The sequence below is a fragment of the Podarcis gaigeae genome, assembly GCF_964106915.1.
Source record: "Podarcis gaigeae genome assembly, chromosome: 7".
Lineage (NCBI taxonomy): Eukaryota > Metazoa > Chordata > Lepidosauria > Squamata > Lacertidae > Podarcis > Podarcis gaigeae.
The window spans coordinates 42,340,386-42,358,780 of NC_139683.1; the positions used below are offsets into that span (position 1 = coordinate 42,340,386).

Sequence of the window (18,395 nt, forward strand, 5' to 3'; positions counted from 1 at the left end):
CTACTATTGAAAACATAAATGACTTTTAAAAATGACTTGGACACTTCAGAGGGAATGTTGTGCTGACAGCAACAACTGAAGTTATGTTTCTTTGTGAAGTCCCCCCCCCCCCCCCCACATCTGAATATCCTGTCCTTGGTTCCATGTTGAATGCTTCTAGCACTTTCAATAATGTAAAATAGTATAATCCCATGCATGTTTAATCAAAAGTGCACCCTACTAACTCCAGTGGGAGTTACTTCTTAGAGAGACTGCTGTCTAAAGGAATATTCTCATTTTGAATATTTTGTGTGAGGAGATCTTGCTTGCCTTTTCAAAAATTTTGAAGATACTATATGTTTTGATTTTTTTTTACAGAAATGTCGTGTATTGAGCATTGCTTCAAAGCAGACTAGTCTAACACAGCTATTTTCTTACTTTAGTGCACATGAGAGATCCCAACAACCAACTTCACATAATCAAAAACTTGAAAATTGCTGTCAACAACATTATTACACAGCCACCTCAACAAGGAGCCATTCGGAAGCTTCTGAATGATGTTGTGACTGTTAGTCAGCCTGCTGAAGGATTAGTAGCTAATGTGATTACTGCGGGAGATTATGATCTCAACATTAGTGGTATGTAACAAGACATTGAAATGTGTTAATGATTTTATATTTTGTTTTGTTTTATATTTTCCCAGTGAGAGACATACAGCTTGCAGCTTTGAAAACTTGATATTGCACAGTAATTAGTTACTACAGAAAAATACAATATAATATAACAGGTACTGTTCTGCACACATAGGCAGTTTGAGAATTGTTCAGGATAAAAATACAATACAATACTGCATATGCAGGAAATGTGGGAATTCTTCAGTTTTGTTGCCTATTGCCATGTTGATAAAATTCCATATATACTGTTGGAGTTTGGGTTTCTTAAAAGCATCAGACAGTGTTAGAAATGCTCCTACTTTGATTCCCATTCTCCATTGCTGCTTATTTTCAATTTTAGATATGAAAGGAGCAACTTGCCTGATTTCTGCCCCTCCCTCCAAAAGACAGCATAAGCTTTCTGCATACCTATGTGATATTATGTAATGAGATTCCTCAGTCCACATCACTGACAGTGTCCAGGAAGTGCAGAATGCATTTATGTCAGGCCACAATTTTTTACTGTATGTTAAGAAAGGGGTGAGAACTCTAGGGTAACATACAATTCTGCCCTTAGATATAATTACTTATGTAAAAAGTGTTGAAACCTGTACTACTTTTCCGTAGAAAAGTTGGGCAAGTGGATGTCTACTCTTGTAATGGGATTTCCCCTTCTCCTTGCAGCTCCCAGTGTTTCCCTTTCCACCAAAATAGGCTGGAGCACATTTTTTGGGAGGGGATTCTGGAACAGGTGTGGGGAAGGAGAGGAAGGGAAAGTCCTGTTGTTTGAGTGGAAGTTTGTTTGCCTGGTGGATGGTTACCATTGGATGTTGGCCATTAGTTCTTACTCCCATTAACTAAAAGTTCTCTGCTTTTTGCTTAATGGGAGTAAAAATTGTTTTCTAAAAAACAACATTATATAGTGTTTGGATTAAGGGAGGCGAGGTAAGTGAAGTTTCAAAAAACTAAAATATAAACATATTTCTAGAAATGCAACCTCCCTATTCATACTATTTGTAACATGTAAGTGAAAGCAGATCATAGTTGTTCCTTTTTGTGTGGAGTGAAATCTGTACAAATTAAAATACATCCTATCATTTTTATTATGCTTGTATTGCTGTAGCTCTCTGTCTGTGGCTGTCCATATACAACACATCCTCATTCTTTGTTTGTGCTATGTTGAAATTCAGTTAATGTGTGTAAGTTGCTTTAGATGACTCAAGTTCTGTGTATTCACTTGACTGCTGATTAAGTAAAATAATTGAGTTTTTTTGTTTTGTTTTTGCATGGTCAGTATTTTGGTAGTTGAAGACAAAAATCCTGCAAAGGCTGTCTTTAAGGCTGTAATTCTAGAAACACCTAGCTAGAAATTAAGCTCCATGGAAATTATTTTATTACCTGAACCTTTCTGCTTGAAAATCACCTGTACATGCATCACTTTTCTAGATTACCCCATGTCTTTATGTAATCATACTGTATGTATAAGCAGCAAATGAAACAGAGAAATTTTTTGTTATTTCTTTGTTTATTTATATTGTGTAAACAGTGTGCATGACCTTTCAGAGTATATGAGGACAAGTCTACCCAAGAAACTTTGAATGGAATTCAGTGCCACTGTAATACAATTGTTCTGTCAGCGGAAACATTTCTACTTGCATATGGAACTATATTTCCTCTCCTCTCATGTGCTATTCTGGGGGTTTTCACAACCCTTCAGAGCAGGTTTTTTGAGGGTGGGAAACCCCATTGTGTTAGTGGAAGTCCTTTCACTGGCTTGTGCTAGTGCATCAGGTTAGTTACAATCGAAAATGTGAAAGTGTAAGCAAGTGTTTTATCACTTTATCTACCAACACTTTATGCCAAAGTCTTCATGGAAAAGGTGTAATTTGAAGGAAAGGAGATGTAACATCATACAGATGTTCTTGGAGGCTGTTGAAGCACATGGAGTAGCATGAGAGAGAAAGAGCAACATGTTCTGAGGCTGCAGGAGATCTTCAGGTGGTAGAAAATGGTGGAGCTTTAGAAGGGAAGATCATGGGTAGAGCTGTTGGGATATAAAAAGGAAGATGTAATGGGGTGTGAGGGTGGGCAAGGCCATGAAAAAAAGGACAAGGAACTTGTACTGGATCTAGAGCGGAGAGGTAACTGACATAGGATTTAAGAAGTGTTTTATCTATTTATCTGTTTATTTATTAAATTTATATACCACCTTTATCATGATTGGAGCAAATGACCTAGGCAGCACAGTACTAGATAGATGTGATGAGACTGAGAGGCAATCTAGAGATTGCAGCAAACCAGGTCAGGACTAGTCTACTTTGTTTTTGCAGAAGGAAAGGGTTATAGTTTTTCAGTGTTGCAAGGGGGAAAGCTATGCTTTGAATATGAGGAACAAAGATGATCTAGGCATCAAAATGTGTCTGGATGGTAATAATGCCAGTGAGAAAGGAAGGGCTAGAAGAAGTAGGGCTTTGGGGGAAATGGGAGGTTTGGTCTTTAAACATAAAAAGTTTGAGGCTATAGCAAAGCATTCAATTAGAAATATCAAAGAGGCAGTTGGAGATATGGGATTAGAGTGGGGAGGGACAGTTTGTGAATAGGAGAGAGAGTTTGGGTGTCCTCTGCATATAAACAGGACTGATAGCCATAGAAATTGATGAGATTACCAAAGGACTATGTAGAGCCAGCATTGGAAACTTTGGCCAGGCTCCTTTCTGGTCATCAGGATTTTGCTTATGCTGGATACCCTCACCCCAGCCCTGCTGCTCATTTTCTTTGAGTGTTTTTGCCCGGCTGGAATGTGTTCTACAACTGTGATCAGGTCTCTTGCTTGCCAAATGAAGAGATGCATGTGTGTTTGTGTGTGTGTGAAACCTCTGATTTTGTTTGGCTGGAATATAGCCTATTGTAACAGTTTGTTGTTCTTTGGCTTTGGACCCACCAGTGGCTTGCAGCTTCTGGAAGGCCTGTCATGATGGAATTTGGCCTTGAGCTTGAGAATGAATAGCAGGGGGCTAAGAACAGATCACGGAGAGACCCCAACAGAGGAAGAGAAAGGATCTTTTATTGAAAGTAGGACTCCAGTAAAACCCAGAACTGGAGCACTAATATGTCACTCTCCACTTAGAGGATATGGTGTGAACTACAACTCGTGTTCCTGAGATATTTCTCAGGGGGGAAAAGCTGGTGTGAACAGACTTTTTGAATAGTATATTTTAAAATACACCCAGTATTTTAAACACTTAAAAAAACCCCCAAAACATTGTATATGCCCTTTGACATGTCTGAAGTATCCTACTCTCTGAGTATTAAATATATTTAAAAGTGCATGGCCAATGGAAATGCTTCAGACATGTCAAAAGGCATGACTACTGACCATGTGAGAAGTTTCATTATTTGTTCCTGAAAAACTTTTGTCTCTTGTTATAGTTAGTTGGGTAATCAGTTGTCTGTCTTAGGTGTATGTCTCGGTTTTGCAAGTACATTATTTTCTGTATTCCAGTTAATTTTTTAAAAAAATATTATTTCATTTTATAATGTATAAAAAACAGAACAATAGTAGCAGCAGACAAAAATTAAAAGATGCAAAACAAAACTATAAAATTGCACATGAGTTAAAGTAACAAAGTCCAAGGAAAGATTATCAACTTTATCATATCATTAAGTATAGTTTTAGAGTTGCCACGCTTGTGATGAGTGTATGTGTGTGTTCCCATGACTGATGATACCTGTTGAATGGAGAAAAATATAGTTAATGTAGATTGTTAATATTGTTTAGGTAGGTTTTTTTTTGTGATTGTGCTGAGATTGCCTTAAAAGTGTGTTCGAAGTGATGTTCTCTGTCTGGCTGATTTTCCCTGCTCCCCCCACCCCCATGAAATGCCATTTTCTCTTTTGAACAATATCTGCATTTAAAGAAGAAGATGAAGACTTAGGGATGTGTGAATATTTCAATGAGCATAAGTCTTTTTTGTAATAAGCCCCAAAATAAAAATGCTACTTGGGTATTTTTTTCAGTAAGCAACTGTTGTAGATTGATATTGTAAATATCCCATATGTTTAAACCTAGTTATGTTCTTAGTAAGACACAGTTACCCTATAACAAATGCTTAAAATATTCAGTGTTACTGAATAAATTCTGTCAAATACACCTGCTTTCTCAGGAGCTTTAAAATATTCAAATTCTGAAGAGAATGAGCATGATGCAGTTCGCTCCAGACAAATTGCTCTTGGTTTTATATTTTTCATGTTTGGTTCTGAAAGTGTCCTATGTCCAGAGATGTCAGTGCAAGCTTAAGGGTTTACATGTATCCAGTAGATTTTCACATGCATATAAAGGAGGCTTCCTAAACCTGAACGAAGATGAAATGTATACAAACTACCTGCTTAGTTTAATACTTCCATGTTTTCTCTGTCAGATCTCTCAGTTAAAGCTAGTGTTCCTTGGTACAGTAGTTGGAAAGACACACTGATGGGACTGAACACATCCACGTTTTATTCAGGTATTTTGTGTGGCTGGTGTGGGTTTCCTAAATAGTCCTTTCTATTCCTTTGTTATGCAACCCATCCATCTTTTCTTACCACCCTACTACACTTTTCTTAGAATAGATTTTATTCCTAGAAATAAATATTGGTGATGGTTGCTGAGATCTTATCTTTTCTTTTAAATCCAATTGTGATTCTTCCATAGATCAAAATGCAGAGAAAATCATTATTGACTTGATTGAGCATGCTGAATTTTATATTGCTTAACTTTCCAGAAATGCTTGCTTCCTTTTCCTTTTTTAAACAATAACTTTTTTGTGATAGTTGGAAATAATAGTAGTGTTCAGATGAGTTGTAAGCTGCTGTTCACTACCCACCATATTTTTCTTACCTGGGTTGTTGTTGTTAATCATATTTTGTTTTAGGGTCTTGTAGTTTATAGCTTAACAAATGTATAGTTGCTCATTTGTTGCATGGAATTTGGATGTCTTTCACAACGACAGTATTCTTGTTTGTGATATATTGCATTTGCCCAGCATATTATTCCTGGGAAAAGTTAGTTCTTTTCATTGTTAACAAGGCTGTTATTATTAATCTTGAATGTGATTGTGTGATAATCAGAAACTTAATTGACAGTGCTCGAGACATCAGTGGTTACTATTTTCTTCCTTGTCAAACCACTCAGGCTGCAAAAAGGGACTTGCATGGAAGGAAGCATTGGTACTGAAACTAAGGGAGAAGTCTGCTGGTTTCCTCTTCCCTAAATTGATTATGTGTTTGGCAATTCCACTCTTTTCTAAGTATGTCTCAGATGGAGGAAGCAGGCATTAGGAATTTGAGTTCATTTTAGACTTTGGTTAGATCCAGAATGTGCAGAGGATTTTTCTCTTTTTTATATTTCTTGCTCTTAGGTCTTCAGTTCTCTCTCTCCCCTTTGTTGAAATCTCTTTGGGAGACATATCTTGGAAATGTATTGGATAATGCACAGTGGGGAAACTCGCTTTAGCAGAGGTCGTAATTTGGCCTATGAGGTATTTTTCTCTATGCTAGGCCAGGTAAAGATGCAACTGCAAAGGAACAATTGGGAGCTTTAAACTGTGCTTCCAATTGTTCCTTGACAAGTGGGGCTTGTATTTAGGTAAAGGTAAAGGACCCCTTATGGTTAAGTTCAGTCGCAAATGACTCTGGGGTTGTGGCTCTCATCTTGCTTTACTGGCCGAGAGAGCTGACGTTTGTCCGCAGACAGTTTTTCCGGGTCATGTGGCCAGAATGACTAAGCCGCTTCTGGCGAAACCAGAGCAGCGCACAGAAATGCCATTTACCTTCCCGCCGGAGCGGTACCTATTTATCTACTTGCAGTTTTTGGCATGCTTTCAAACTGCTAGGTTGGCAGGAGCTGGGACCGAGCAACGAGAGTTCACCCCGTCGTGAGGATTCGAACCGCTGACCTTCTGATCAGCAAGCCCTAGGTCCAGTGATTTAGACCACAACGCCACCCTTGGGCTTGTATTTAGCACCTTTTAAATTTGGCACCAAATGCATGTCCACTGGAATTGGTTCCACTTGGACACTGCGAACCAGAGCTCCCAGTTAGAACCAGTAGCTACCAAATATGAGACTTCAAGGTTAACTTGCTTTTAGCTTACTTCTTACCTAGAGGTGCATAATGAAGAACAGGCCTCTCTGATCTTCCTTGATGTAGAAAAAAGTGTTGGATAGTATCTTCTGGGTATTTATGAAATAAGTACTAAAAAAAATGGAACCAGGTGATGCTTTATTAAGAAGTATCAATGCTTTATATAAGGAACAAAGAGCAAATATTATAGTAAATAATATAATTTCAGAAAAAAGTAATATCAAGACAGGGATGTTCGCTCTCCCCGCTGTTATGTATTCTTACCCTAGAAATTTTATTGCAAAATATAAGAAACAATGATAAAATTAGTGGAGTAAGAATGGGCAGACAAAACTCTAAAACAATACTTTCGTAGGCAGTATAGTCTTAACTTTGGAACAACCCTTAGAAAGAGTAGTAGAGTTAGTAAAAGAGATAAATGAATTTGGAAAATTGGTGGACTTTAAAATGAACAAAAGGTAAAACCAAAATGTTAGTTAAGAACATGGATGATCGCCCTAAAAGGAAATTAGAGGGAATTACCAGCTGGAAAATAGAGAAAAAAGTGAAGTATTTAGGAGTGTGGTTAATGGCAAATCATAATATTTACGAGGCCAATTATATGAAGACTTCGAAAGAAATGGAAAAAGACCTAGATATATGGGGCAGAATGCATTTATCTTTAATGGTGAGAATCTCAGTGATAAAAATGAATATCCTCCCAAAAATGTTATTTCTGTTCCAAATGATCTCAATACTTAAAGATGTACACTGTCTAAAATAATGGCAAAAATACCTGTCTAAATTTATATGGAGGAGGAAGAAACCCAGGATAAAATATAATATTCTTATCGATATAAAAGATAGAGGGGGTTTCTCACTCTCAGAGTTGTATTTTGAAGCGGCCTGCCTATGTTGGATAAAAGATTGGGTGCTGCTGCAAAACACACAGTTGTTAGATTTAGAGGGACCTGATGTCAAACATGGTTGGCATGCATGTATTTGGTGCGGCAAAGCTGGAATACCCAAAAGTTTCTCTAACCATGTTATTAGGAAAAATTTAATTAGAGTATGGGAAAAAATATAAAACCTTATTGGAAAACAAGACACCAAGGTGATTACCCCCGATAGAAGCAGAGACAAGGAAAAAAAATAACATGGGGGTTAAGTGGGGTACTTACAATGAGTCGTTAGATTTCTCAGAAGGAGAACTAAAAATGAAAAAAAATTAGAAGAGATTAAATAATTTATGTGTTGAATTCGCTAAATTATTGTCAAATTAACTCCAAATTTAAGGCAGACAAAAAAGTGGGATTCACAGAACAACCACCACAATTTGAAAAAGAAATATTAAGATCCAAGATCTAATCTATCTAAAATGTATAAAATATTACTTGAGTGGGAAATGAAAGAAGAATTAGTTAAATCATCCACGATCAGTTGGCGCAAGATGTGGATCACAACATTGAATTAAATCAATGGGAGCAATTGTGGAAAATAAATTTAAAATTTACTGCATGTTACGTGTTAAAAGAAATCTATTTAAAAATGATCCACAGGTGGTATCTGACGCCAAGCAGACTAGCCAAAATATTTAGATCTAAAAGTGACAAATGTTGGAAATGCCAAGAAACAGTTGGTACATTCTATCATTTATGGTGATTGTGGAGGAGATCAAAATAATTTTGGGACAATAGTGTATAATGAACTTAAGAAAATGTTTAAAAGAATGTTTCCCAAAAATCCAGAGCCCCCCCCCCCCCGAATTACCCCATGGATGTGTGTGACTACAGCTGCTTGAATTCTGTTTCCACAAAAATGGAAAACAGATACACTACCATCAAGAGAAAAATGACCTCTCAAAAAGTTAGAATATTTAGAAACAGCCAGTATGACAGATAGATTAAGAAATAAAGATGCTAAGAGATTGAAAGAGGATTGGATATTACCGGTATATCGGGATTATATGGAAAAATATAACATTAAAGTAATCATGACGGATTGAAAAAAATACTCAACAGTAGATGTTATAATGTGGTGTCCAAACTTTTCAAAGAGGGCCAGATTTGATGAAGTGAAGGGGACCAACCTCTTTTTTTTTTTTAGGATTGAAGTTGTTGGTCTTTTTTTTTGTTGAGCTTTTTTTAGGATTGAAGTTGTTGATGAGGGTTTTTTTAGGATTTTACCCCAGGAACTGCCACAGGGGCCGGATTAAACTGACTGGTGGGCTGGATTAGGCCCCTGAAATGGACTTTGGGCATGCCCGGTGTAAGGTAATGAAAATAATTTAGTAGAGTAAGAAAACACAGTTAAAAGGATAGTAGATAATAAACCATGGAAAGAGTGGAAGGGTAGTTTAACTCAAAATATATGTGATTTAAAGAATCTTGGAAAAATATAGCTATGTTATTATTACTATCATATGTTTATGACCTATATCCATGCTATTTATTTATTTATTTTTATTTATGTATGACTGTAACATAGTATGTGTTGACGATGAGATATAACAGAAAAACAAATAAAAAAACACGAAAAAAAATTGCTTTTAACTTACTTTGATCAATATTTTAATGGACATTCTTTATTCTACGTAAACTGCTTATAAGTTATGGATGATTAAGTGGTATATAAATATGTAAGTAAAATATATTCAAATTCTGAGATTAGAAACCGCTACAATACCTTTTCTCGAATGAGGAGCAGTATGATGCTTTAGTGATTAACAATATTACTTTTGAAAGTCATAGGAGGACTTCTTTTTCTGATATTTTGTGTCTTGGATATAAAAAGTGATGATGGTTATGCTGAATGGTACAAAAGTGGTGTTTACATTCCAGAATTAAAATATTTTATGCTTTAACAAATGAATTGGGCCTTTACTTGAATGTGAGGTGCCTGTGAGCTTTGAATGGTATTTGTAAGAAAGCAATGCATTTACAGTCTAAAAAAAAGAAAAAAAGATGAAATTTATACAGTGGGTTTACTATAAGGGAATAGTAGTCTTGGTTACTATATTTGTGGTGGTAGGAAATCCTGAAATGTGCTCATTTAACCACAACCATGACAACAAAACAAATTCCTGTTCTATGTTTTTCAAATTTAGAATTATACTATACCTATAACCAGTTTCATTATGATGAACATGTGATTTTAGTAACATTGAATGTACATGACCAGTCGTCACCCTGCCAGACCTATACTTATTATCTGGGGAAAACAGCCTTGCGGACCTAATGAGTTCTGTAGCCTGGAGTTTCCCTTTGCCAGTGTTAGATCAATGTATGTTAGCTATATTGCTTTTTGTTTAATATATTTTGATTGTTCTCTGAATAATCTCAGCATTAGATCATGTTTCTTAAGTGGAGCTTACTTATAATTTGGAATTGCAAAAAATGATATAACTGATTTTAGACTCTTAACAAAATGTAGGCTGAAATCATATATACACTTTCATTGTAATGCAATTTACCAATCCATTTTACATTTTATTATTCTGTTCTTTTAAAAAAATCAGTGAATCTTGTATTGGGGCCCTGCTGTCACCTCTCCTCCCTAATTCTCTCCTCCCCTTTTTTCTCCCCAGCCATTTCCTCAACTCCTTTGTATGTTACAATGTCTCGCTTAGTCTTAGTTGTTTCTGTTTATTTGAAAACTGAATAAAAATTATGTATACACACACTTAAGACTACAGACATCAGACTACATCTCATTGAACTCAATGGAGCTGACTTCTGAGTAACTTACAGATAGGGTTGCCATATTTCAAAAAGTAAAAACCAAGACATTCCAAAACTGGTTTTTGTTTTAGCGTGAATTCTGTTTTCATTCAAATAAATGAAAATTTCCAAAAACACTACTACTGATAAGCTGTAGTTGTACAGGCATGGCAGTATGAATCAAATTTTATGGGAGTAGCTGAGGGACGAAATCTTTCTGATGTTGCAGTACAGCCATGGGATATATTGTGAACCATATGAATGAAATCTTCATTAGCATCCCTTTCTTTATGAATTGCAATCTTGAAAATAGTTTCTTCTAATCTTTTCCAAATCATACTGCAGAAGTGCTCAATAACTAATTAGTACTACTGTTAAGATTGATAACTTTTTCCAAGACCTCTCCTGCTGGCAGTTAAGTTGTCTACTTTTTTTTTTTTTTTACAGCAGAATAGCTTGTCTCTTCATTTTAAATGTTTCTGTGATATCTTTTTCATTTATTTCAGCTACCACTCCATGGTTTGAGGCTTATCGAGAAAGCTTTCTTCAGTCTATGCCATCATCAGACCATGAATTCCTGAACCACTATGTAGCCTGTATCCTTTGGAACAGAAAGATGTTGTATATGTATATGTTGTATATAAGATGCTTCTGTCCTACATCTGCTAGCAAAGAAGCTTGTTAAAAAAGTGGGAAACTGCAACAAAACAATTCTGTTTTCCAAAATCTTTATTGGAATTAATTGGGAGTATATGGTGCTCAAGGTCATTTTGTTTGTGTTTGAGTTGTTTGATATTGAATTGCTAATAATTGCAGCAAAAATCTGCATTATTCAGAACCTTAAATTACTCAATTTTTATGTGTTCTTGCTTGTACAGAACCCCTTTGCACCTCTCTTTGAATGAGCCACAATTACACCAGGAAGCCCTTAATTAGCTATGGTTTCACATTTCATCTGAAATGGTAAACTGGTTTTCAGCTTTGGAACAAGCCAGGATATTAATTCTTGGTTTGAACTTAAACATAATTGGAGGCTTCCTGGTTTAATCACAGCTTGCAATATGAGGATTGTAGCTGGGTGAGGATTCTTGGGTACAGACCAGCTTTTAGTACTTTATCAAAGAATAATCTTGCAGTCATTTAGCTAATGGTAGCATAGCAAACAGACTGCAATGAGCCCATCGTTTATACAACATTATTTTTAGACAGTATTTTATCTTCAGTTAGCTGCCACCTGTCTTGCTAAAGGTGGATTATTATTATTATTATTATTATTATTATTAATCACAAGTGACTTACTTGTAGCTTTTCTTTAGATGTAATTTAGGCACAGGTTTAAAAGAAGCACTGAAGTTGTTACTGGAACAATACCCAAGCATTAACTAGTTCTTGGTTAACTTGTGAACTTGTGGTTCCTCCTTAATGTCAACTAAGGTATGCTCGTGGTGTCATCTAGTGAACCTGAACCTGTGGAACAGTTTTTAAAGCTTTCACAAGAGCAGCATCAGATTCAACATAGTAATGAATACTCTTATCCAAAATGGTTCATTCCAAACACCCTCAAATACTATGTGTTGTTGCATGATGTGAGTTTAGGAGAGGAACAAAGGTGAGTAGGGTTGTCTAAGTGGCTTCTCTGACACTTTACAAGATTTCTGAAATGCTGTTTTCAAACTTGCTAATGTCTATGTAGTTTAAGATAATTCCATGATCCTCAGTTCTTGGACATACAGGTGTAATTCCTTCTTGTGTACAAAAACTATGTGTCTAATATATCTTGCTGTAACAAGCATAAATCATGTAGGACTATGCCGCTATAAATAACCCAAAAGTAAGTATTCTTTTAAAGTAAGTAGGTTAAATTAGATATTTTGGTCATGGAGGATTCCTAGATAAAGTGTGATTCCTCTGGCTCATGTTAAGGAAATTCTTTTAGGATTTTGTGTTCTAAGTCATACATGTTTTTTCCTTTAGAATAAAGAATGGTGCTTTTTCAAAATAATTCATGAGCTCTTCCATGAAGCAGTCAGGAAATGCAAGTGCTTGATATTGCAAAACACTCTAAAAGTTTGTTATTTAGTATCTTCTGTTACCATTGTGTACAACTGGGGTGTGTGCATTTTTAAAATAGGAAATTGGACTTTTCAAATGGTTGTCGGCAGTTAATCACTAGGACCAGAATTAGCCCATAACAATATAAAACATAAACTGGTGAATTATTATTTTTTGCACACACACATAAAACAAAACCCACCCACCCACCCACCCACCCACACCCATGCTGAATACTCTTCTGCTTGTTCATGTTTCTCCTGATGGACTTTATTATACAGTGGTGCCCCGCAAGACGAACGCCTCGCAAGACGAAAAACCCGCTAGACGAAAGGGTTTTTCTGTTTTGGAGGCGCTTCGCAAAACGAATTTCCCTATGGGGTTGCTTCACAAGACGAAAAAATCTTGCGTCCCCCAGCGGTTTTTTTTTGCTTTTTTTGCCCTTTTCCTAAGCCGCTAAGCCGCTTATCAGCTGTTCCGCTGATAAGCCGCTTAACAGCTGATCGCTGGAAGCCGCTTGACAGCTCTAGCACTAATCCGCTAAGCTGTCAATGGGCTTGCTTCGCAAGACGAAAAAACCGCTAGACGAAGAGAATCGCGGAACGGATTAATTTCGTCTAGCGAGGCACCACTGTAATTCTGTTTGCCATTGTTTTCAGCCCTTGCCTGTGTTAAATTGGAATTACTATGGCTGCATTGACTTGTGAAGAATCTTCCTTGTCAGCAGTTGCTTATTTCTGTATCCTCAGCTCTTTAAATTTCTGGTCACTTCAACAGTGTTTCTGTTTTTTCACTTCTTTTTCTCATTCAATCCTTAATCTTTCTTCATATTGTCTTCTAAGTTGAGGATGGACATTTCCTGATGGATCACTAGTTTTTCCTGACTGCTGGGTTTTTTTATCAAGAATGCTTCATATAAATTGTTCTGTGGAACACTGATTGCTGCTCTTTTCAGTTTCTGTAGTTCTGAAGAGAAATGTTTCCTTCCTGAAACTTTGCACGTTGAGCTGAAGCAAAGTTGTTCATTCAGTATACACTAGTTTGCATTCACATGCCACAGTAAGCCATAAACCATGCACTTAACATGCATGGATGCTGTGAGGAAAGAAATCACAACCCCAGGCTTAGTTTTACAGCTTGATTGTTTCACCCCAAACTACAGTTGAACAAACTGGCCAAGTGTAATGCTGAGCCAGGAATTGTTTCTTCCCAGTACAAGTGAGGAGGAGTGGATGCAGTTTGCTTGTGCATGGTAAACGATGGTCTACGGCTTATGGCTACGTGAACATGCCAGGAATAAAGATGAAGTTTCATTACCCATCAAGAAGGATGATGTTTGAAAATATTCTGCAATACTTTACAATTTTTAGGGCTGATTCAATTTATGAAGAAATGAAACAGAGATATGGGACTCAGGGGTGCTATTTACTTAAGATAAATTCTCGTGGGTCTAATCGAGGAGCAGACGAACAGATTCCTGATCCCTGGAGCCAATATCTTCAGAAAAACACTATCCAAACCCAGGTATATTTTTTTACTTAAAACTTTTACTGTACTATACTGAAGGGTCTCTTCACCCTTTTTGCTGTATGTTAGTCTGTTTATTTCCTTTAATAAATTATTTTGTCGCAGTCTTTAAATGTCTGATTGAGAAAGCAGATCCACATACCAGTTGAAGTCTAAAGTTTCAGCTTCTTTTCTTCTTTCTTGGCATTATTTTATAATATGATTGATTGATTGATTGATTGATTGCTGGCTGGTACCTTCCAACACAGCTAGCCCAGGACACTTTGCTGCCTGAGGTGAGTGGAAAAGTGAAAGGCACTTCCCCTTTCAACATACATAAGCTGACTAAACTAGCAGTTTGCCTCATCACCGGTGATGAAGATTCAATGTCCCTTTCTGCCTCTGAAGACTGCAGCTTAACTTAGAGAGTGCAAGGCATACTCTGCAGTAGTATCCAAGCAGCATTCTGTTGGAAATAAATTAGTGATTTCTAGAAGTGTAAAATATGTTACGTTTTCAGAAAGTTGAAACTGTTTTTTGTATGTTTTATCCTGACAGGAACCATATGAAGATGGCCCATATACAGTAATTTCAAATAAGAATTCTGATCACTTTATACCACTGGATGGGTTAGGTAATGATTCCAAAGGTATATTTCTTTTTATAACAACTAAGTTTAAAAAATAAAAATAAACCAGTGGTTTATCAGAATACTGCAGGTCCCATTTTAATCATGCCAGAACGTACCCTTATTTTATCATGGTATAATAAAGTAACTGCCATCATCATCATCATCAACCTTTTATTCGACCGTCAGTCAGAAAAAAATACATTTGTCAATACACGGTTAAAACATCCAGGAAGATTTTAAAACTTAGCCAACACTAAAATGGGCTAAACAGATAGCCCCATATCAATACAGTCAATTATAGTCTTGCGACGCTTAAAAGCTAAAAAAAGAAATTTGGCCACCAAGGAAGGTATAGCTCTAGTGACATTATTCAGCAAGTGTAAAACCTGGTTTTCTTCAGATAGGAAGCTAAATTGACATAGGAGTGGGTCTATAAAATTTTGTCTAAGCTCTGCATAAGAAGGGCAAGTCAAGAGAATGTGTTCGGTGGACTCAGCCACACCCATGGCACAATGACAGGTTCTCTGGGCATATGGTACTCCCCTGTACCTTCCCCACAACATCGCAGAGTCAAGAACATTTAATCTAGCCGCTGTAAGAAGTCTGCGGTATTCCACATAGTGGATTTCTGCAAGGTAGGGGGCTGGTATGGTCCGATAAATCTGGTCCCCTAGGAACATCCCTGGTTTTACCTGGGCTATGTCCTCTTGTCTGGCAATGTCACTCAGTCTCCGGGAGATCACAGCTCTAGCTTGATTGTACGTCATAGACTCAAAGTAAAGGGGAGACAATCCGCAGAATTGAACCTCATTAATGACCTCCCTTTCCCACGATGATTGGAAATCGTCCCTCAATATCAAGGGGGCAATACCCACTGGTCTAAAACAAAGCTTGAGCCATAGCCAGAGCTTCGTCTTCAAGGCCACATACCGTAGAGCTTGCCAGCCGACCTCTAATCTCATAACCGCACCCACTACCGAGGTGGGAATCCTAAGGATGGCTCTAAGGAATCGCGTTTGAATAGAATCCAGTTTCAAAAAATCCCTACAGGAGCCTAAAGAGATGCCCACCAAAAGAAGGGGGAGGACTTTCATTTGAAAGATTCTCAAAGCTATCTTCACTGATTGAGCCTGATTCTTGGCATATAGAGATCTAATCTGGATGGCTGCTTTAGATGCATTGGTTGTTATATAGTCTCTATGGGCCAGAAAAGACCTATTTGACCGTATTACTTGTCCCAGATATTTAAAGCAGTTAACCTGCTCTAGGGGGATCCCGTTCATTGACCATCGATGGAGTCTCGGTCGGGCAGAGAAGACCATGATCTTGGTCTTAGCATAGTTGGGTTGGAGCTCATGCTGATGTAACTGCCATCAAAATGTAATATGTAATATGAGCAGTGCTTTTTTCTGGGGGGATACAGGGGTACACGTACCCCTAAACATATTGTGAATCTAAGTTTGGCCTCATTGAGGGGTAGTATTTCAATATGGGTAGGAAAATGAGAATACCCCTAAAAAATTTTCTAGAAAAAAAGCACTGGATATGAGCTGCAAATCCCCACCTCAAATCTCACTTCTCCTATGAACTCTTTTGATGGCCTTCTACAAACTACTAACTCGCTGTCTCAGCCCCCTTTTGAAATAATACTAGCAAACTTTGCATAATTATTCTAAGGCTTACTAAGAATGAAGTGGTTTTGAGTTTTCATAAAAGTATCAAGTGCTTATGCAGGGATGCTTGTTCCTCCAGGATTAGCTGAAAAGTATTTGCTGCAGTATCAATGATGATTCAAGTAGTATCTTGCTCTTCCTACAAACTTCACTACAGTGAAGCTGATTGGTGACTTTCCCCATCCCCTGAAATTGATCTAATCAGATCACCTAGTATGACCCTAGCCTTCCACCAAAAGTTTCCCCCTTACAAGTCAGGTGCCATTAAAAAATAAAATAAAAGCTTGTTGGAGTTGTTAAGCAAACAGTAAAAGACTACAATCATTGGTATAATTCTAGCTCCTTTTGAAGTGTTTCTGAAGCTCACTGTATTTGTAGAGATAAGCCTCTGTCTTTCTAAGATGTGTTCACTAGGCTAAAATACATGGCAAGTTTATTTGTAGACCTCCCCTAGTTGAAACATAGCCAGCTCATAAGAATGTATTGCAGAGGTGGAGCAAACAAGCAAATATTGTTGCGTTGCATTACAAAAATGCAAAGGAACTTCAGAAATGCATGCATATTAGAATTAAGCTAAATAGAATTAGTGAATGTCCTGAGATTTTACAGTTACCTCAGGTGCTATAGATCTCACAATTTACCACACCCCCTTAAATATACTCTTTTGCTAAATGTGTTTCATTAACACATAATAAATAATAAATACCAAATACATGACACTTGTTTGCTTCAGTTATTTTGTGGGGCAAACCATGCTTTCATGCTGTCATGGTACGCAGGTGGCGCTGTGGTCTAAACCATTGAGCCTCTTGGGCTTGCCGATTGGAAGGTCGGCAGTTCAAATCCCTTTGCTCTGTTGCAGCTCCTGCCAACCTATCAGTTCGAAAGCATACAAGTGTGAGTAGACAAATAGGTACTGCTGTGGCAGGAAGGTAAACAGTGTTTCCATGCGCTCTGGCACTTGTCACGGTCCTCTGTACACCAGTAGCGGTTTAGTCTTGCTGGCCATATGACCTGGAAAGCTGTCTGCTGTATGGACAAACACTGGCTCCCTCAGCCTGAAAAGTGAGATGAGCGCCACACCCCATAGTCACCTTTGACTGGACTTAACCATCCAGAGGTCCTTTACCTTTACCTACCTTTTACCTTTAATGCTCTTATACAGTTCCTAGTTTATATATCTTTGGTATCACCCTAGGGTTCTTTGCAAATTGTGCCATTTCAGATTTCTGGTTTTCTTGGAGAGGAGGGGAGCTTAAGAACATGTGAGTAGGAATGTGGGGAAGAGAGTAGGAATGTGACTGCCCTACCTAAATGGTGGTGGTACTTTCTGGAGCAGGCATAGGCCCTCCAGATGTTTTTGGACTACAACTCCCATCATCCCTAACTAACAGGGCCAGTGGTCAGGGATGATGGGAATTGTAGTCTCAAAAATATCTGGAGGGCCGAGTTTGCCTGTGCCTATTCTGGGGACTATAATAATGTTGGCAATTGTTGGCTGAGTTTGGTCTTCGGTCTCTCTAGTTATTTGATAATGCATATATATGGGTTTAAAAACCACATTTGTTTATTAGTTGATTAATTGATTAGTTGATTTGGTGCTTTCCTCAGAGACATTTCACTAGCTCCCAGCTGAGAGCTGGCTTTAGTCTCTTTCCGGTTGTAATTCCAAGTAGTCAGAATTCTAAGTTTATACTTTATCCCTTTCTTGGAATCTCCATGTTACCTTCAGATGCCATGAATAGAATTTGCATGTTTCCTTCAATATGTTGAGGTCATGACAGCTCTGACTTCCTGTGAATCATATTAGGTTGGCCAATGGCTCAGGAGGCTAGTCAAATGAGAGGTAGTGGCCAGCTAGATACAGTGGTACCTCAGGTTACATACGCTTCAGGTTACAGACTCCGCTAACCCAGAAATAGTGCTTCAGGTTAGGAACTTTGCTTCAGGATGAGAACAGAAATCGGGCTCTGGCGGCGCGGCAGCAGCAGGAGGCCCCATTAGCTAAAGTGGTGCTTCAGTTAAGAACAGTTTCAGGTTATGTATGGACCTCTGGAACGAATTAAATACTTAAACTGAGGT

General features: G+C 37.6%; 1 protein-coding gene across 4 annotated transcripts in view; it reads left to right on the plus strand.

The window, feature by feature from the left end:
* Positions 1-18,395, plus strand: part of TRAPPC8 (trafficking protein particle complex subunit 8) — a 56,237-nt gene that overhangs the window by 3,259 nt on the left and 34,583 nt on the right. For 2 of the 4 annotated variants that reach the window (XM_083747529.1, XM_083747528.1), the window contains exons 2-7: positions 423-617; positions 5,051-5,134; positions 10,958-11,047; positions 11,886-12,060; positions 13,874-14,027; positions 14,568-14,658. In XM_083747529.1, the coding sequence (XP_083603655.1) occupies positions 423-617; positions 5,051-5,134; positions 10,958-11,047; positions 11,886-12,060; positions 13,874-14,027; positions 14,568-14,658 (789 nt within the window). The remainder of the gene's footprint in view (positions 1-422; positions 618-5,050; positions 5,135-10,957; positions 11,048-11,885; positions 12,061-13,873; positions 14,028-14,567; positions 14,659-18,395) is intronic. The other 2 variants (XM_083747531.1, XM_083747530.1) reach the window with 1 other exon arrangement.